At 43.8% G+C, this 21441-nt stretch overlaps 1 protein-coding gene across 1 annotated transcript in view; it reads right to left on the reverse strand.

Annotated features, from left to right (window-relative positions):
* Positions 1–21441, reverse strand: part of MGAT4D (MGAT4 family member D) — a 109041-nt gene that overhangs the window by 68319 nt on the left and 19281 nt on the right. Inside the window, exon 2 of the mRNA XM_074950029.1 lies at positions 6052–6213. Coding sequence (XP_074806130.1) covers positions 6052–6213 — 162 coding nt within the window. The remainder of the gene's footprint in view (positions 1–6051; positions 6214–21441) is intronic.

A 21441-nucleotide genomic window follows, 5' to 3' on the forward strand; every position in this document is an offset into this window, starting at 1 on the left:
TAGATTGCCCAATTGTTATAAAATTGTGATACTACCTTTGGTAGGAAACTGGGGTGAGGTAAGGAAACGGTGGGTAACTGAACTTTGTCTTTAAAGAAGACTGTGTCTAGAGGCTCTGATGTGAGGGCCCTGAACTCCAAGGCCGAAGTGATGGCCACCAAGAAAACCACTTTCCAGGAGCGGTACAATAAGGAGCACGTTGCCAGTGGTTCAAATGGATATTCCATGAGCTTTAATAAGACCAAGTTCAGGTCCCAGGGAGGAACTGGCTCTCTTATTTGAGGATATAATATCTCTAGTCGCTTCAGAAATCAGATGGACATGTGATGTGAAAACATGGACTGGTTATCTACCCAGGGGTGGAAAGCCACTATTGCTGCAAGGTGAACGTTGATATAGGAGATAGCTAAATCATGCTGCTTCAGGTGTAATAGATACTCAAGTCTTTCTTGTAAGGATGACTACATGGGCAAGATCCCACTTTGGAACATGCAGACCGAAAACTGCTTCCACTTGTAAAGGTAAGTAGCCCTGGTTGAGGGCTTCCTACTCCCAAGTAGAACCTGATGAACTTCCGCTGAGCAAGTCTGCTCTTTGAGGTTTAACCATGGAGCTTCCAGGCCATTAGGTGAAGGGAGCTTGGGTTCAGATGGAGCAGTCGACCATGGTCCTGAGAGATCAGGTCGAGGCGTAATGGAAGTGGGATTGGAGTCACCACTGAGAGGCCTAGCAAAGTGGCAGAACCAGTGTTGGCAGGGCCATGCTGGGGCTATCAAAATGATCTGGTTCCGGTCCCACTTGATCTTTAGAAGTGCTCTGTGTACAAGCGGGACGGGGGGAAAAGTGTAGTAAAGGTGTTCCATCAGAAAGGCATGTGTGATAGACCCTGGACTGTGGCCACACAGGGAGCAGAATTGGTGATGCTTTGTTGTACTGGGTTGCAAATAGGTTTATCTCGGCAGTCCCCCACTGCTGGAAAACATCCCGCGCCACATCTGGGCGAAGGGACCATTCATGGTGACTGGAGAAAGTCCTGCTTAGGCGATCTGCCAGCTCGTTTTGGGCTCCTGGAAGGTAAGAGGCCTCTAGGTTGACTGAGTGGGCGATACAGAATTCCCATAGTTAAATCACTTCCCGACGTAGGCTGGAAGAGCCAGCTCCTCTTTGCCTGTTGAGATGGAACATGGCAGCAATGTTGTCCATAAGAACAAACAAATCTCTGCCTGTAATACGTGGCAGGAAAGCCTAGCAGGCCAGGTGAATTGCTCTGAGTTCTTGGACACTGATGTGGAGAGAAAGCTCTTCTGGAGACCAAAGACCTTGAGTTCTGAGGGACCCCAGGTGAGCTCTCCACCCTAGTGCTGATACATCTGAGATCAGGGTCACTGACGGTTGGGGCCATATAAAGGGAACCCCTGCACAAACATTGAGGAGGTCGATCCACCAATTGAGGGAGACAAGAACATGAGGGTACAAAATCCAGATGGTAGCAGTTTGGTGAGTACACGGAGGCCAGCAACGTGTGGAGGGGCTTGAGGCGCAGCCTTGAATGCTGCACCACATATGTGCATGAAGCCATGTGGCCTAAAAGCCTCAGACAAGTTCTGGACGTTGCGATGGGATGTCCTTTGAAGTGTGCTATTAGGGACGTAGTTGTCTTAAAATAACTCTCTGGAAAGTAGGCTCTGGCTTGAGAGGAGTTGAACACCGCTCCGATAAACACTGTCCTCTGTACTGGAGTGAGGGTAGATTTCTACACATTTATCAGGAGGCCTAGGGCCTTGAAAATCAACTAGATGAGCCCAAAGCTGGATACTACATGAGCCCTAGACCATCCCTTGATTAGCCAGTCATCCAGATAAGGGTAGACCTGCTCTCTTTATATATCAATATATGAAAATAGGAGTCTCTTAAATCGAGGGCAGCGTACCAGTCCCAGGGATCCAGGGAGGGGATAATGGATGCCAAGGTGATCATGTGGAACTTTAATTTCTTGAGGTAGCTGTTGGGGTGGCGCCGGCCTAAAATGAGTCTGAGACCTCCCTTGGCTTTTGGGATTAGGAAATAATGGGAATAGAACACTTTCCCTCTTAAATTCTGCAGAATTTCTTTCACGGCTCCCATCCAAAGGAGGGATTGAACCTCCTGAGCCAGAAGATCTTCATGAGAGAGGTCCCTGATGTGAGATGGGAGGAAGGATGGGACGAAGGTTTGGAAGTAAACTTGAGGGTGTATCTCACTTACACCATTTTCAACACAGAATGGTCCATGGTGATACGGGACTACACATTGAGAAAATGGGAGAGGAGGTTGGTAAACAAAGGAGAAACAGGGTCTGGCATCATGGGAACTGGTATGGCATCGTTGAGTATCTTGTCAAAAGGCCTGCTTAGAGCCCCCTTAATGTTTAAGTGGGCAAGCATGGACATTGAGATAGCAAGGGGTGATGGCCTACGCCTAAAATGTTTGCTTCTTTTTCTCTGCAGTTCCTGACAGATAGGCAGAGCAGGGTACAAAACGGGCTGTTGGGACTTGCAGTGCTTCCTTGAAGTCATTGGTGTATACAAACCAAGGGACTTAAGGCTTGCCCTAGAGTCCTTTAACCCATGAAGCTTCACATCAGTCTGTTCTGAAAAGATCGAAGCTCCTTCGAGGGTAGATCCTGAAGGGTTTGCTCGACCTCCTGCAGGAGACACAAAGATTGTAGCCATGAACTCCTATGCATGGCTACTGCTGAAGCCATGAACCTGGCCGCCAAATCAGCTGCATCCAAAGCAGCTTGCAATGAGGCCCTTACTACTGATTTTTCCTTGTCCACCAACAAGTAGAACTCTTGCCTGGAGTCCTGAGGGAGCAAGTCCTTGACTTCTGCATGAATCCCACATGTTGAAATCATATCTGCTTAGCAGCACCTGCTGGTTTGCAATCCTGAAGAATAAAATATTCTACCGAATAAATCCAGTTTCTTGGATTCTTTGCTTTTGGGTCTTCACTAAAAACCGACTAAACTATTTACAACTACGTACAGATATGCAAAAAGGAAAAACCACATAGAGCTTGCCAAAGCAAGGATAGCAATTCCAGTGACCATCATGGGCAGTAAGAAGGAACTGAGGGATCACGGGGTCAGCTGGGTACTTTATACTGGTGCTATGAGTCCACAGCACCTGAGGGCGCTCGAGCCGCCCTCATGGGTACCACTGAGGGAAAAATTTCTGGTGACTGTGCTTGGGGCCCACATGCACGTGGAGTGGAATGCACATGTGCAATCACTCAAAAAAGAAACCCACAAAACCTACTCACTAGGTGCAAGTTAGCAGAAACAGGACTCTGATTTCCTGTTCTCCACAACTCCCTGTTACCTGCCTTTTCCATTCCTTACCTATGACAGCAAGGACAGTGGAATTTATGACATGGACAGCAGAGTTGGTCAAAATTTTTCAGCTAGAAAATATTCCTGCTAAAAATAGGATTTATAGGAAAAATGTGACTGACAAAAAAAAATAGTACAAGAAATTTTGAAGGGAAAATTTTCATTTTGTTGTGAATTGAACCCCCCATTTTAAATGTTTTTTTCTCTTTTTTTGCCACTGAATACAAAAGAATGAATAATGTCTACAGCTTTTTCTCCACATTCCCTTCTACTCCTTTTTCCATTCTGTAACTTTTCAAAACTCCCTCAACTAGGGAAAAATAGAGAAAAGAGAGAAAAAAAGGAAGAAGTGAAAAAAATTGTGGATATTGTTAATTTTATTTCACTCAGTGACACAAAAGAGAAGAGGGGCAGAAAACGGAAAAATGAAAGTTCATTTTTTTCAAAAAAATATGTAACAAAAAGGTTTTTTTAATGTTTGGTTTGAGCCCTGTGAATGGAAACTTCAAATTTTGTCATAAAATTGTTTTTCAACCAGCTTTAATGGGCAGAATGCTATGGACACTCTGAACTATTGTGTTGTTTAGGTGGAAATTCTCCACTCAGTCATCACTGTATTGAGGGGTGAAAAGCTGCTTCTTCAAAGATTGCCTTTCACCACACACAAATTCAGGTTCTGATTCGACATTGGTGAGGCCTCATCTGGAGTAGTGTGTCCAGTTTTGGGCCCACACTACAAGAAGGATGTGGAAAAATTGGACAGAGTCTAGCGGAGGGCAACAAAAATGATTAGGGGACTGGAACACATGACTTATGAGGAGAGGCTGAGGGAACTGGGATTGTTTAGTCTGCAGAAGAGAAGAATGAGGGGGGGATTTGATAGCTGTTTTCAACTACCTGAAAGGGGGTTCCAAAGAGGATGGATCTAGACTGTTCTCAGTGGTAGCTGATGACAGAACAAGGAGTAATGGTCTCAAGTTGCAGTGGGGGAGGTTTAGGTTGGATATTAGGAAAAACTTTTTCACTAGGAGGGTGGTGAAACACTGGAATGCGTTACTTAGGGAGGTGGTGGAATCTCCTTCCTTAGATATTTTTAAGGTCAGGCTTGACAAAGCCCTGGCTGGGATGATTTAGTTGGGGATGGGTCCTGCTTTGAGCAGGGGGTTGGACTAGATGACCTCCTGAGGTCCCTTCCAACCCTGATATTCTATGATTCTATGATCCTGCCTCGGTGGCTAAAAATGTTGTGTATAAAGTGTGTTTTTGTTTTGTACGGATAGAAAAAGTTGTTACTTACTGCATATCTCCTTCTCTCCTCTCCCTACCTGGCTTCCTATGTGGTACCACCAACCTGGTAGAGTTGCCTAAATTCTTCCCCAGCTGACCTTGATTTCTAAATATGGAAAGAGGACTGCTCCAAATTATTACGTAGATCTCAGTCAGAATCAGGCCCTCACTGAGGTAGCCATGGGGCAAAAATCCTACAACATGGACTCTACTCCAGTGTTTATAATCCAAAGCCAGATCCTGCAAACACCTAAGCATTTGCTTAATTTTAAGCACATGAATTGAGTCAATGCTGGACTGGGAACTAAAAAACAAAAAAAACAAAGTGAGGAAACAGGATAGCACATACAGGCAAAGTGGTCAGAAGGACAATGATGCACATCTTAATTCCTCCTCCCTTTCAATTTTTAATACAATATTTTAATGATAAAAACCCAAAGCTTTTTTCTATGTAGATTTAACTCCATGTATTCTGTCAGAAATAATTCTTAAATATTCTGTGTTGAGACCACAATGTCCCACATTTCAACTACAACATAACATTCCTAATCTATCTCCCCACAAGAAGGCAGCCCCTCTCATTCTCTCCACTCCCTCTTGATAATGGGGTTAGCAGCAATGAGAACAGCTTTTGGAGAAAACTGTGCCTATATCACCAGGGATGTGAAAGGGCCAGCTCCTGCTCTGCCTTACTCCTCCTCCAGGGGACAGGGCTATCTGCCTAATCCATCATACTGCAACCACTAGAGTGGAGGTAGATCGTCCTCAGTATGTGCAGTAGCTGCTGAAGCAGTAGGGCCTAATGTGTTTTTAAAAGGAGAAGTGAATAAAAGCTCTAATTAAACTAGAGCGGAAAGTCAGATCAACAGAATATGATTAACTGAATTGGAATTACTTCTAGTATTTGTTGTCCAACTTTAAAAATGTACCGAAGGTGCATGAGAGTGCGAAGATGCAAGAGAAAGAGAGACTTTCAGTAATAAATGTGTTTTAGTCTGCTTCTCATAAGCAAAGCAGGATGAGAAAGGGGTAAACATTTCATAGATATTTTTAAATGTCCCCTCTTTTGAAATTTGGGGTGAAAAGGAAATAAGGACTCTTCACAAGACAAATAAAAGGAGAAAAGAATGATAGAAAAATGTTCTTAGAGTTCTCTCAGGTTCCAAGCAACCAATCCTATAAATTGTCATGCATTAGGTAAGTATTATTAGGACCTAATTAAAGAACGGTAAAAGTCTTCTCTCACCCTCTTTTTAAACATATAAGGGCCTGATGCTGCCATCATCAAAGTCAATAGATTTGTTCCCATTAACATTAGTGGAAGCAGAATTGGGCCCAGAGTATATAATAATTTAATCTCTTTAGGAAGAAAAATTTTTATGAGCACAAACCTGTATGATTTGCTGTAGAGTTCAGTCTCTCCGCAACTACCCGTTTAACTGCATCCAGGAGAATGCTCAACTCACGGGATCTTTTTTTATTTTCTTTTTCGGCATATAACAATCTTTGATGAAGTTCCAAAAACTGGGTTTGGTACATGTCTAAGCCACTTCCTGCAATGAAAATGTAAATGGTTTCTTCAGGGAGGGATTAACCATATACTAGAATAAGGAGGGAGTTCAGGAATAGGGGACAGCATGGAAAGAGAATGAAAAGAGAGTGAAAACAGAAAATAAAAGAGCTGATTCAAGGTTTATTGGTGGAGTGAAAAAGGGGACAGAATGCTAAGAAATAAAGACAGGATTTAGGAGAGCACAGTTATACAAAACCTTGAAAGTGAGGACAAGAAGTCTGAACACAATACTGAGGATGACGAAGGCCGTAGAAGAAATTGAAGTGGGGGATGGCATAGTCCCAGTGACAGGCAAGAAGGATGATTTCTGGACAGATTAGAGGAGCATGAGATGACTGAGTGAGAGAACTGGATGATAGCTAAAGTAGGAGATAAGGGTAAGGACATACACATTAGCAATAGGGATAGAAAGTCACTTGGGTGAGAGTGTAGGTTTGATAGCTGCAAGCGAGGACAAGCATAACAGATCTACAATAGACTAATGCATGCTCTTCCTCCAGAAGTGAATTATAATGAAGAACTTCGTAGTAATTGGATTCATTTTTTTTCATGAAATCCTTCCTTCCTGATTCTTAAAATATATTATATACCCTCCATTGACCACAATCTATAAGAGGAGTCCCTTCACTAACACCCCACCTCCCCTCCCCACAATCCCCTCCACACACTGTTTTTCACTTGTGGTGTACCCCTGCACTTCCTGGTTTAATCCGAGGCCAGAAGTAAAAGTCCTGGAAGTGGAACTGAAAATCTTCCAAGAGAACTTGTTCCCATGAGATTCACAGCTTAGTTTTACAAATCCAAGAAGTCTGAAAAAGCATCCCTATTTTTGGGTGCTTATCTAAACTGGACCAAAAATCCTCCAAGTTTTCAAAGGTTCATCTATCATCAATAATCATCCAAATACAGAATTTCTTTGAGGTTATCCTATGCTAATGGGTCAGATTTATGAAATAATTCAGGAGTGGGTAAGAATGCTTTGACTTCAGCTCCTGAACGTGGACCTCTTGAAGCAATATATTCATGCATATCACACTCTCTAAACTAAACTGACCAATCACCAAACAAAAAAGGGAGCACTTATATTAACTTCTTAGAGATGCCTTACAAGTGCATTTCCGGCAGAGTACTAAGCCACTTATTGCTTTCAATCCGCAGTGAGTGATGATCATTTAAAACAACTTAAAAACTGTCCATTTAAATTAAAAATAGGAACCATGAAAGAGAAACAAAGCTATACAGACAATAAAGTACAGTGTAAGCAAATAAATCCTTAAGTGGCTCCTCCAAACAAACAAAAAACCTTTAGAACTTTTTGTAACTAAAAAGCTAACCTTTAAAAGGAGCTAACAGTCTATAAGGTACAATGATAGACACTGCCCTCATTAAAAACAAAACAAAACGCTCTCAGTGATGTTCATGTTCCACAAAGCAGTCCAGCTATGAAGATTATACTCCTCACTCCCACTTGCATTTGCTCAATTTTTGATTGTTCTGCAATGTCTAATAAGCTTTTCTATACTACCAAAATTGAACTCTTCCTAATTAAACCATTGGTATTGAACTGGATTAAGCACAAATGATACAACCACAATAGCCATGTTGATTTGTGCTTGGAACTGTCGTAGTAGCTTTGCATGTCCGATACTAGTGCTGTTCAATGCCCTCTGAATACTGGTCCCATAGCTCCTGGCACAGCTGCCAGAAGCAGTGGGTTCTAGGAGGCTTTGAAAAGACACCAGAGCACTATGGGACAGTAATTAAATTAGTGCAGTCCAAAATGGCACTAGCATAGAGTGGGCTGATATGGTTAATACTAAACCACTATTTAATTCTACTGAAACAAATCTAAGCCAGATACACGTAAACCATCTGAAGCATTTCATGTTGGCAATTCATGACAGCAGAAATGGGGGGGGGGGCACACTTCTCCTAGCATAGACCTTGAACCAGTAAAGCATTTCAATACATGCATAATAGTCTCTAATTACTCACATGTTTAAAATTACACACAAAAACGAGCTCTTTATTGGATCAAGCTCATGTGTAGATGAGAGAAATTTACCGAGGCTTAATAGACTTTAGACTGAAAACCTTTTTGAAAGAGGATCTCAGGTAAATTTGTGTCACTCGGTATGCATTTATGGTTAGCGTAAGTAAAACAGGAACACAACAATAGTGCTTTTCACCTTCTAAGTACAATCATAGTTAATCCAGATTTTATCATTTGCTTTCCCAACAGGAAAAAAAACATGATGCAATACTGACCACGTGGTCACATGGTGAGAGAAAAAACTGATGATTGATGGCATTGGCATCCATTATGTTTCTCTAAGGCACATGATTATTGTCTTATGGAGAGCCAGTTAAACACTAAGCTTTTCAAGTGCAGCAAAGCATACCTAACCATTGTAGGCATGAATCTTGAGACCCAAGAATAGGAATCCACCTTGAAAGACTTGTCTTTGATTGGGGTAGAGGGTGGAATGTCATTATTTAACAAGCTTAGAAGGGTTCCAAGTTTGGGTATTTAATGTCTGACAGAACGCCGTGTGCCTGAGCAGCATGCCAGGTTTCTGATGGGACTACCTCCCAGACGTCAGCGCAGCTATTTGGCATTTATACCAATATAACAGAGCTGAATCTGGCCCAGTGATACTACATAAAATGTTCTGAGCCAGATTTTCAGTGGGGCCAAGGAAGAGCTGGGACAGCATGGGGAGTGCGTGCAAAAGAGCCTTTTGCATCTCCTATGTTGGTTCTGTGACAGCCTGGCCTTCCAGCATAGATTAGAACAGCTTCAGACCTGTTCTACCAGCTGCCAAAAGCCCTCAGGTGCTCTTAAGGGAACAGAGGATTGTCAATGCATACCTATCTATTGGGCCCTACCAAATTCACAGTCCATTTTGGTCAAATTCACGGTCATAGGATTTTTTTTAAATTGTAAATTTTATGATTTCAGCTATTTAAATCTGAAATTTCACAGTGTTGTAGTTATAGGGATCCTGACCCAACAAGGAGTTGTCAGGTGGTCATAGGCAGCGAGTTATATGGGCCTGTGGTGCCCGTGCTTCACCAATATTCAGGAACATGGGTCCACAATTGTCCACTGAGCATCAATTTGAAGGGCACTCTTAAGAACATAACAGCAGCCATATTGGGTCAGACCAAAGGTCCATCAAGCCCAGTATCCTGTCCTCTGAATGAATGAATGAACAGACAGGTTATCATCAGGTGATGCATACCCTGTCACCCAATCCCAGCTTCTGGCAAACAGAGGCTAGGGAACCCATTGCTGCCCATCCTGGCTAATAGCCATTGATGGACCTATCTTCCATGAATCTATCTAGCTCCCTTTTGAACCCCGTTATAGTATTGGCCTTCACAACACCCTCTGGCAAGGAGTTCCAGACGTTGACAGTGCATTGCATGAAAAAATACTTTCTTGTGTTTGTTTTAAACCTGCTACCTATTAATTTAATTTGGTGGCCCCTTGTTCTTATATTATGAGAAGGAATAAATAACACTTCCTTATTTTCATAGGGCAGGAACTAGGGGTGCGGGGGGTGCTGCAGCACCCTCACATTTTACGCGGGGTCCCATCCCTGCACCCAGGGTCCCGGCTGCTGCCCAGGGCTCCATTTCCGGCACCACATCTGGAGTCCCGACTGCTGCCCAAGCCCCTGTGCCCACCCCCAGCTGTGGCCCCAGCCTCGGTCCCCTTACCCCTGTCCAGGTCCCCCCTCCTGGAGACATGGCCCTGCTCCTGGCCCCAGCTGAGGGGGTGGGAGGGACAGGGGTAAGGATATATATTGGCTTACAAGGCAGTGTGGGGGGCAGAACTTGGACCCTTTCTGGGAACCACCAAAAATTATACAAACCTGGTTCCCACAAGGGTGGTCACAAGGTTATTGGGGGGGGGGCAGAGGGGGATTGCGGTACTGCTACCCTTACTTCTGTGCTGCTGGCAGCAGCCCTGCCTTCAGACCCGGGCAGGTGGAGAGCGGTGGCTGCTAGCCCAGCTCTGAAGGCAGAGCCTCTGCCAGCAGCAGTGCAGAAGTAAGGATGGCATGGTGTGGTATTGCCACACTTACTTCTGTGCTGCTGCTGACGGGGCACTGCCTTCAGGGCTGGGCACCTGGCTAACAGCCGCCACTCTTTGGCCATCCAGCTCTGCAGGCAGCAGCACAGAAGTAAGGGTGGCAATACCATGACCCTCCTAAAATAACCTTGCGACCCCCCTGCAACTCCCTTTTGGGTCAGGACCCGCAATTTGAGAAACACTGGTTTCTCCCAGGAAATCTGTATAGTATAGGGTAAAAACACACAAAAGACCAGATTTCACAGTCCACGACACGTTTTTCATGGCTGTGAATTGATAGGGACCTACTTATCTATAGTCTTCTTTCCCCTAAACACTGTCCTTATGCTAGGAGGATGGAGACACTGGAGGATTCCTTTACATGGGACAATTCTTCATCTGCAGGCTTAAAGGTCAGTTTTGAATTAGGCGACCATTGCAAAACTGCCCTAACTGACTGAGAATCAGCCCATGTGTATCCTCAGTACTTGAGAGTCTACTTTTTGTCTAATGTTCTCAGAAAAGTAGTTAAACTGCTGGTTTTGAATATGGCACAGGGCTAACAAAAACAAATACAAGACTCGTGCTTTGAAAAGTCAATAATAATACATATTATTCTTAAGAAAAAAATAGAAGAGAGTGATTAAGATTGACATGATTTCTTTGGGAGTACTTGAGGCTGTGTTTTAAACGTCCTCAGTTGGGGATAAAACTAATCTTGTCATCTCCTACAATTGCCTATACATTTCCACTAATAGTAAAGCATATCCCTCAAAGATTAAATCTGAAGTAAACCAAAATATGAAAAGTTCCACTGTGCCATTCTGGGAACAAAAGATTTAAATTGAAATTTATTTCAGTCCAAATTCTAAATGAAAATTCCATGATTACATTTCCATTACATGTCAATCAATATTGCTCTTTAGTTAGCACTTTTCTATTCTTTTCTCCTAATTTCTCTCCCCTTTATATTTTTTATTAAAAAAATTAAATTTCAAAAATATTTGTAAAGTAGTAGACCCTGTTACAGGGCCAAATCCTGCTCACCTCATTCATTAGAACTACTCATTCAATACACTATGATTTAGCACAAAATGCCAAATCCCAAAAACACATTCTTCACTTTACCTACCTGAGTAGTCCCATTGACTTCAGTGAAATTATTCACAAAAGAAAAAAGGTGTGATTTTTTTTTATTAAACAATTAATGCTAAAATAATTTAAGGCACACTCCTGTACACCTTTTCATATCCACCATGAATGTTTTGCACGTGCTAGGAGTAAAGGAACAGGCCCAAAGCTATGGGAAATTTGGGTGCAGAAAGCACTACAGACTGAGCCTCTATGCAACAACATTATTAACTACTGTTGTTGCAGCTCTGGGAATAGTGTTTGTTACTTAAATTGCTGTGGCAGAGTCATTAAGAAAAAGAAAAAAAAAACCTTGCAATTTCTATGCTCTATAAAACAAAAAGATATTGTTTAAAAATAATTCACTGTGAAAGGAGTGCTACTTTTAAAGAAAAGAAAACCAGCTATATTTCAAATCCTGAATTCTTTCCCAACCAGATGACAACCTTTTAGCAAGAAATATAATAAATTTAATATAGCTAATTAAACAACCAAAATTGACATTAATATCCAGTACCAGATGGACTGAGGCATAACAATACACTCAGCTAATCATTGTATCAGGTGCAGTTTAACACTGTTAGTTTTTATAGTATATCAAGTAATATGGATTCACATCATATTCAGTAGCAATTCCGAAATACGTACTGGAGAGTTGAGTACGAAAAGTCCTCTATGGAGCTAGAAGCAGAAAATTAAGTTGTTGATTACTGTAGAATGATGGTATGAGGAGGATTTATAAGTTGATTTGATTTCAGATTGCAAGTGGATCATAATCAGAATCATAACCAGAAACCAGAATACAATCCACTGCCCATAAAATTTGGTTGTTTGCTTCCTTAATATATGTCAGGTTTAGAAGCATAAGGCAGTTTACCAGTAATTTTTTCAGGTTTCAGAGAATGTGCAATAGAGATTCAAAGGCTAAGTATAAGCTTTTTAGAAATCAAGGAAACAGTGTTGACTACCCATATACTTTATGTATAGAGTGTCAGCATTACCAAAATAAATAATAGGCGAAATGATGGTGTAACTTGCTGCTGAGTTCCCATCATTATATAAGAGACTTATCTTTGAAATCAGAAATTATTAGTAACTGGGCAGGCAAGACAAAATATAGGTTTTAGGAAAGCATTTTGGACTGAGGCTATTATGGTCAGATTGTGTTAGTTATAATAGGTGACAGCAAATGGCATAGTGAATACAAAGTGTAGTATTGCATATTTACATAGTGTACTTGTTACAAATTGAAACTGTACATTCCAAAGAATGTAGTTCCAGATCAGTCCTTAAACCTTTGTTCCAGGACACTGTGGTAGTGCCACACGTTTCATCACTGTACATCAGGGAATCAAATAGAATTTGGAGATGAATTGTTTTGTATTGTTGGCAAGTCTTAAATTTTGCTCTAAGACCTCTTGTTTCAGAGGACAGGATGGAACTGGAAATAACACTGAAAGAAAATCCTTGAGTTGGTGATAGACAAGGACAGTAAAATGTATGTTTCAACTAATAAGATAAGAGGAATATGTACCTTGAAACCAATATGAGATATTTAGGAGACCTTTGGATTTACAGTCACTGTAATGTATCTAGTCTCAACAGTGGATAGAATTTATTAACCCAGAAATATTATGAACTTTTCCCATACATTTTTAAATTAGGTTTATGTCAGTGGTTAATTAATGGCTGGGTTTGATCTAGCAATGTGAGGCTGTGGGCAGAAAGGGAATAGTTCTGATGTTTAGCATTTAGGTAGCATGTGTAACTTGTCAAGATAAAATCTGTATTGTTCATTGTTCTGTCAGTAGGTCCTGGATAAAATTGTAGTAGTGCTACCATTCTACTATTGTTTGATGTGAGGTTGCATAAGTGCATAATTTCCAATTTGGAAAGGCTTAGAAATTAAAGTATCAAAGGAAAAAGTCTAAGAGACTTATTATTTTATATCGTGGTTGAATGTAAAGGTCCTGTACAAATATATCACAATAACACAGTTCCGTTCCCAAAGCTTATAGTCAGTCAAAGTAGAATCTAGGTTTTTCATTCTTCCACAGAAAATGTTTTAAGGTTCTATATAAGCGATTCCACCTGGCAAAGTTTAGTTGTACTTTTTGCAGTAAAGGTAAGAGGCTTCTGAAGTATAACATTGATGGACTAGTAGTAATCTCCATATCTACATATACAAATCCATACAATGACCATTTTAAATGAAAGTCTTTTGGTAGAACATTTTTTGAAATTTGGCCCAGAAAGGTTGCTTCTGATTTCAATATATATGAGTCCAGATAGATCACCCTACTGTTTGAGCAGACAATGAATTTGTAGAGAGAGGTTTAGGTGATTTTATATATATTAATAAGCCATTGGAAAATGTGTTATGTTCATGAGAACTAGGTTTAATTCCTGAAATATTAGGGTCTGTGCATATTGCTATTGCCAAAGACACAGTGGCCATTGCACACACAACAGGGGAAACCAAGCATACCTATTTAAATCTTTTCTAGAGATTACACAGTGCTGACTGTATATTATTGGCAGAAACACAGACAGAATAGCTGAATTCAGAAAATAAGTTGTGGACCAAACTGTAGAGCATTTAATATATAAAAAAAGCATCAAGGGGGCTTGTCAAATGTTCTCTCTCCGTTTAAACTGAGGATTAGTAGGCTCTCTTAAATTATAACTTTCAGGTAGGTCAAAGCATGGGCCTGAAACTGTTAATTTAATAAGCCTCTTAACAAGAGAAGACCAAAAAATACTTATAGGCCACTAAGTTGAAGTACTATGGCAGAATAAATGTTGATTCTTGGTAGATCATTACCAGGCTAATTCATAACCATACTCAAAATGAAATTGCTCTGTGATTGCTTCAGCGCTGTGGTACTCATTACTGTGGCTTTTCCAAGAACTGTATTCTCATATGTGACTCACTAGAGAATACAAATGCACATCAATAAAAGCAGCAACTGTTATTATCTCTTGCTTTTTACTGAGCGCAAACCTTTATAACACCTATGTATAACATTGAAATGCAAAGATCTAAAACTCATCAAGTACTTGTAGGACTCAAAAAACTGGTGTTTGACCAGTTAGAATAGATTATACTGTTAAACATGTTAAGATGTTTTAAGATATTAATTATTATAGTAGGTGCTGCTAGTGCCCACTCCAATTTAATTTAATTTGATGTATTTATTTTAATTCTTAGACTATAGCTATTACATTCTCCTGGTTCTCTAATATGATGTAAACTCCCTACAAAAAGTTTCAAATTTAACTCCTATACAAGATATTCTTCGCAATTTACCCATCCCACCAAGGGAAAAAGAATCTTCCCTTTCAACCCACTCACACACATCTTAACTACTCCTCCACAAAAGCCTGGGAAAGTCGATACATTTGTTCATTTTCAGGACATACTGCAAACCTTGGGATCAGTCAGAAAAATAAGGGGAGTTCCAGTAACTTCCTGGAGAACACCATGTCCGTTAAAGCTTTGTCTAAACAACAAAATGGTACATCAGGTATAACAAGAGTGTAAGCACTAATGTAGGGGGCTCAGGGCAGGTTTTATTGACATGGAGCTAAAAACATATGAACCCTGTCTATACACGTGCTCACATTATTACTGGAGAGCAGCTACAAATTTTGAAGTGTTGATGTAGACTTTAGTTAAAATCGCAACACAATTTCCATTGTACCCCCATTCTCCAGTGTTCATAATTATCTTTAACATTTGCTTTTGGGCCTATCACCATCTCTTTTCTATGTTTGTTTTCTGCCAGAATTTACCTCATCAACAATTTTTGAGTATTAAAAATATGAAGGGGAAAAATCTATTACAGAATTCTTATGTTGACCTAATAATGTATGTGTCTACACTACCAGGTCCCTTCCTCCGACCTAACTCACCTGTAATGTTAACTTAATTAATCCACCTTGGCTAGAGGCATAGCGCTTAACTCAATGTTGATGAGTCGACAGAGGCAGTGTAGATGCAGTGTTGTCTAAGATGACTGAATTGGCCTCCAGGAGGTGTTCCACAATGTTCTGCTGTGACTGCTCTGGAGATCATTTTCAACTCCGCTGTACAGCAGCCAGGTATACAGGAAACAGCCCCTCCCCTGTTAAAGCCCCAGGAACTTTTGACTTCCCATTTCTTGTTTGGTCAGCATGGAGAGCTCTCCAGCACAGCTGATCTTGGTGACTCAATGTCCCAAATGTGCTCCAGCCTGGAGTACACAGGAGGTGGTGAATCTTATTGGTCTGTGGGGAGAAGAGTCCATACAGGCACAGCTGCAATCCAGCTGTAGAAATTTAGACATCTATGAAAAGATCATGTAGGATGTGGGGGAGAAGGGTTACACCAGGGACACGAAGCAGTGCCCGGTGAAAATCAAAGAACTGCAGCAGGCATACCAGAAGACAAAGGCTCTGCACCACAGACATGCTGCTTTTACAATGAGCTACATGCGATTCTCGGCAGCAACCCCCTGCTACCCCAAAACACAGCATGCGCACCTCTCAGGAGTCTGAGTCCTAGGCCAGCTCAGGCAACAACGAGGAGGACATTCTGGAGGAGGAGGAGAACGGGAGACAGGCGAGCAGAGGATCCATTCTCCCTAAGAGTCAGGAGCTGTTTTTAACCCCAGAGCCCAGCCGGTTGCAGGACAGCATAGTGGCCTAGTAAGATGCTGGGCAAGGCACCTCTGGTGAGTACCCAATTCCAATAAAATTGTAAGGGTTACATGCTCTTATATTTTATGTTTAATCTTAATAAAAAGAGAAGTGCCTTGGTTATCTATATCCAAGTGGCCACTCCAGCTACACAGAGGGTTCTCTCTGGAAAAGACTCTTTAGGTGCACAAGAATGGCCAGGGAATCTTCCATGGAGATCTCTAGGAAACGTTCATGGAGGTACTCTGCAATCATTTGCAGAAGGTTTTTGGGGGCTGTCTTATTTCTTCCGCTATGGTAGGGCCAGTGGTGAGCTGGAGCCGGTTTGCACAAACTGGTTGTTAAATTTTGAAGCAGTTTTAGAACGGGTTGTTAACCTGCTTCCCTGCAGGGGGCACTGAGGCTTTGATGGGCTCCTGCTGGAAAGTGATGTAATTCCTCCTCCAGTCGCTGGGGGCGCTGTGCTGCGGGAGCCATGTGGGCTGCCGCCTGGCCCTGGGCACGAGCCCTGTTGCTGCTGCTGCTCCCCCGATCCCTGGTCCTGGGGCTCCCGCTGCTGCCTGGTGGGTCCCCAGCTGCTCTGCTGGGCCTGAGCTGTGTCCTGCTGCTCGGGCTGCTCCGAGCCACTCTCCCCGTGAGTACCCACAACCCTGCCCGCAGCTAGCCCCTGTCTCCAGCCATCCCGGCACCCCCTGCCCGCACCAGCCCCTGCCGCACCCCCTGCCCTGCCTGCAGCCAGCCCCTGCCGCACGCACCCCCTGCCCTGCCTGCAGCCAGCCCCTGCCGCACGCACCCCCTGCCCTGCCTGCAGCCAGCCCCTGCCGCACGCACCCCCTGCCCTGCCTGCAGCCAGCCCCTGCCGCACCCCCTGCCCTGTCTCCAGCCAACCCCTGCCGCACCCCCTGCCCTGTCTCCAGCCAACCCCTGCTGCACCCCCCTGCAGCCATGCCCGAAGGCAGCCAGCTCCACACCCCCTGTCTCCAGCCAGCCCCGCACCCCCCTGCCCTGCCTGCAGCCAGCCCCTACCTCCAGTCAGCCCCTGCCCTGCCTCCAGCCAGCCCCACACCCCCTTGCCTCCAGCCAACCCCGCATCCTCCTGCCTCCAGCCAGCTCCGCACCCCCTGCCCCGCCTGCAGCCAGCCCTGCACCCCCTGCCTCCAGCTAGCCCTGCCCCACGCCCCTGTCTGCAGCTGGCTCCACGTCCACTGGTGCCCTGCAGTTCCCAGGGCAGTAAGCCTGCACACCTTCTTCAATGAGGGGGGCAGGGAGCAGCTGGGACCCACACATATGCACACCCTAGGGTGACCAGACAGCAAGTGTGAAAAATCAGGATGGGGGTGGGCGTAATAGGAGCCTATATAAGAAAAAGACCCCAAAATCGGGACATCTGGTCACCCTAGCACACCCCCAGGGAGCGGCGGGGACCCACACATGTGAAACAGAACTCATTTCTAGTTCAGGCCCATCTTTTTAAAAAAGAACTTTAGGTAGGGTTAACATACATCCATGTTTTCCTGGACATGTCATGCTTTTTGGTACAAAAAAATACATACTGTGGCACATCCCTTAAATCAGAACTTTTTATAGGAAACCGGTTGTTAAGATTTTGGCAGCTCATCACTGGGTAAGACACTTTCCCATGCCACTCCAGTATTAACTCTTCTGCCATCATTGCAGTGCACAGCATAGCAGCATAAAGGACCAGGTCTGTACCCAAATGCTTGCAGCATCTGCTCCCTTGCCACCTGTTACCCTCAGGAAACTGATATTACATAGGGTCACCTAGGGGAAAAACAGGGGAAGTTTTCATTACAAGTGCTAGGACTGCAAACAATGGCACATGTGATCCATCACCCATGGTGACTTCAGGGTCCCTCAACTGTGCTTTCCCTTACATGCCAGTGATTTGGTTGGCAGGGATCTGTGTTGACCTCTGTCATAAATATAAAGGGAAGGGTAATCACCTTTAAAATCCCTCCTGGCCAGAGGAAAAATCCTTTCACCTGTAAAGGGTTAAGAAGCTAAAGATAACCTCGCTGGCACCTGACCAAAATGACCAATGAGGAGACAAGATACTTTCAAAAGCTGGGAGGAGGGAGAAAAACAAAGGGTCTGTGTCTGTCTGTGTGATGCTTTTGCCGGGGACAGAACAGGAATGGAGTCTTAGAACTTAGTAAGTAATCTAGCTAGGTATGCATTAGATTATGATTTCTTTAAATGGCTGAGAAAATAGCTGTGCTGAATAGAATGAATATTCCTGTCTGTGTGTCTTTTTTGTAACTTAAGGTTTTGCCTAGAGGGATTCTCTATGTTTTGAATCTAATTACCCTGTAAGGTATTTACCATCCTGATTTTACAGAGGTGATTCTTTTTTACTTCTATTAAAAAAGTCGTCTTGTAAGAAAACTGAATGCTTTTTCATTGTTCTAAGATCCAAGGGTTTGGGTCTTCGGTCACCTATGCAAATTGGTGAGGATTTTTACCAAACCTTCCCCAGGAAGTGGGGTGCAAGGGTTGGGAGGATTTTGGGGGGAAAGACGTTTCCAAACAACGTTTTCTCAGGAACCCAGATAAAGTTTGGTGGTGGCAGTGGAAGTCCCAGGGCAAAGGGTAAAATAGTTTGTACCTTGGGGAAGTTTTAACCTAAGCTGGTAAAAGTAAGCTTAGGAGGTTTTCATGCAGGTCCCCATATCTGTACCCTAGAGTTCAGAGTGAGAAGGAACCTTGACAACCTCAGATTCTGCAAGTCAAGGGCGACTACTACCAGCAGCATTAAGGGAATGGGGCAGAGAGAGCTTCCTGTCTTCTCTTGTTGCTGCAAACCCCCCACCCCTGAAACCGCCACTAAGACATCAATTTGGGAGGTTTAACGCAGGTCCCTGGTCTCAAAACAATGTCCATGTTTCTAGGGGGAGGGGGCATTGTCCACCTGCCCACCTGTGCTCCTGACAAAGGTTTGCCACAAGTTGCAGGACAAGGCCTGTCTCTCATGCCATGGGGCCATACTCACCATGGCTGGAACAGTAAATTGGTTTATTGAATAGCTAGGGATTCTGATTATGTTCTGGCTTGCACTTGGGTGTAATAAGGGGAATGTTATTGAAATAGCAACCTTGCACTAGACCCAGGGTATGCACTAACAATGGTTGCCTTCTGCTTTGCATGCCTTACAGTGGAAAGCTTGGCCTTCAGTGGCGAAGAGGCTTTCGCAGATTAGAAGGCAGAAAAATAGGACACGTGATGACATGTTCAGGGAGATAACGATCGCCTCCAGGACAGCTGGTATGGGCAGGCACAACACAGATAAACAGCACATACTACTGTGGCTCATTACTGAAACTGGTTTTCAGAGCCTCCCGGAGACAGAGATCTCCTCACTCAGCTATTCTTATTGTCCTGGTATTTGGCTGCTCAAAATTAGCTGCCAGCCTATCTGCCTCCAAGTCCCCCCAGCGGAAACTTTTCCCCTTTTGCCTCACAGATATTATGGAACACACAGCATGCAGCAATAACAATGGGTGTATTGCTTTCATTGAGGTCTAACCTTGTAAACAAACTGCACCAGTTACCCTTTAAAAGCCAAAGACATTCCACCACCATTCTGCACTTGCTCAGCCTAATGTCAAACCATTCCTTACTGCTATCCAGGTGGCCGGTGTACAGCTTCATGAGCCATGGCAGCAAGCGGTAGGCTGGGTTTTCCTGGATCACTATTGGCATTTCAGCATCATCAATGGTTATTTTATCATCTGTAAAGAAAGTCCCTGATTGCAGCTTTCTGAACAGACCTGTGTTCCTAAAGATGTGTTCATCATGCACCTTTCCTGACAATCCCATGTTGATGTTGGTGTAGAGTGACCTTATTTCCGAGGCTGTCGCTGGTTGCTTGAACCCTGCCGGTCCCCGTGCACTGGAACCCTGCCTCCCTCCCCCAGCCCTACCTCCCCCTCTGCGTGGGGCTGGCCTCTCCGCTCTCCCCCTGCATACCCTGCACGTTCCTCGGATGTTACCGCACCCCACTTTTTTGGCAAAAATAGGCATGTGTCCCACTTCTCTTGCCAACTGATCAAGTTGGCAAGAGCAAATGGGACAATGCCTACTTTTGCCAAAAAAGTCAGGGCAGCTGGGACAGGGCTTAAAAAAGGGACTGTCCCAGCCAAAAGCAGACACATGGTCACTTTATGCCCCCTGGGATCCACCAGCACTTGCAACACCATTGCAAAGTATCCCTTGGTTTATGTACTCTTTGGCATGGTGGTCTGGTGCCAAGATAGGGATGTGCATGCCATCTATTGCCCCACTGCCGTTAGGGATCCCCATGGCAGCAAAACCATCCACTATGTCCTGCACGTTTCCCAGAGTAACTACCCTTCTTAGCAGAAGTCAATTAATGGCCCTGCACACTTGGAGCACAATAGCTCCCACAGTGGATTTTCCAATTCCGAATTGATTCCCCACTAATCAGTAGCAGTCTGGCATTGCAAGTTTCAACAGAGCAATTGTCACTCACTTCTCCACTGTCAGAGCAGGTCTTGTTTTAGTGTTGCTGTGCTTCAGGGCTGAGGAAAAGCTCTGCACAAAGTTCCTGGGAAGTGGCCTTCTGCATTCAAAAGTTCTGCAGCTACTGCTCATCATCCCATAGCTGCATAACGATGCGATCCCACCAGTCAGTGCCTGTTTCCAGGGACCAGAAACTGTGCTTCACCACTGTCAGCAGCAACTGGAAATTGTTTTGTTCTATGGCTTGCAGCAGGACTGCTTGCATGACATCACAATGTTCCACGTGGCGGCTCCTGTCTCGGCTCTGGAAATACTGCAGGATAAGGCACAAGGCGTTTGTAATGCTCACAAGAGTGCACAGCTGAGCAGGTTCCATGCTTCTCGGGCTATGGCATATGCATGGCTAAGCCAGGCTTTAAAAAAAAGGTGCGAGAAAGTATAGGTTGTTTGCCATTGATATCAGGGGAGGGAGGCAGGGAGGAAACTGCATCATGGGAGGCCGAAGCCATGTTCCCATTCCCCCCTGCAACAATGTTTTGGTCCCATGAGGCATTGCAAGCCCTTCCCAAAACCTCCTGCAGCTAGTTTCACTGTGGGAATAGCTACCCATGGTGCACTGCTCTGTGCACTGATGCAAGCGCTGCTACTGAGGATGCACTCCACCGACAAAATGAGCATGGTGTGGACACGCATGACCAACTTAATTACTTCGGCAGCTGGATGTGCAACTTACATTAAGTCAACTTAACTTTGTAGTGTAGACAAGCAAAGATTAAAATAGTCAGTTAATGAGTAGGGAAGAAAGTGTGTATGTGT

Source organism: Natator depressus, chromosome 4 (assembly GCF_965152275.1).
Source record: "Natator depressus isolate rNatDep1 chromosome 4, rNatDep2.hap1, whole genome shotgun sequence".
Taxonomy (NCBI): domain Eukaryota; kingdom Metazoa; phylum Chordata; order Testudines; family Cheloniidae; genus Natator; species Natator depressus.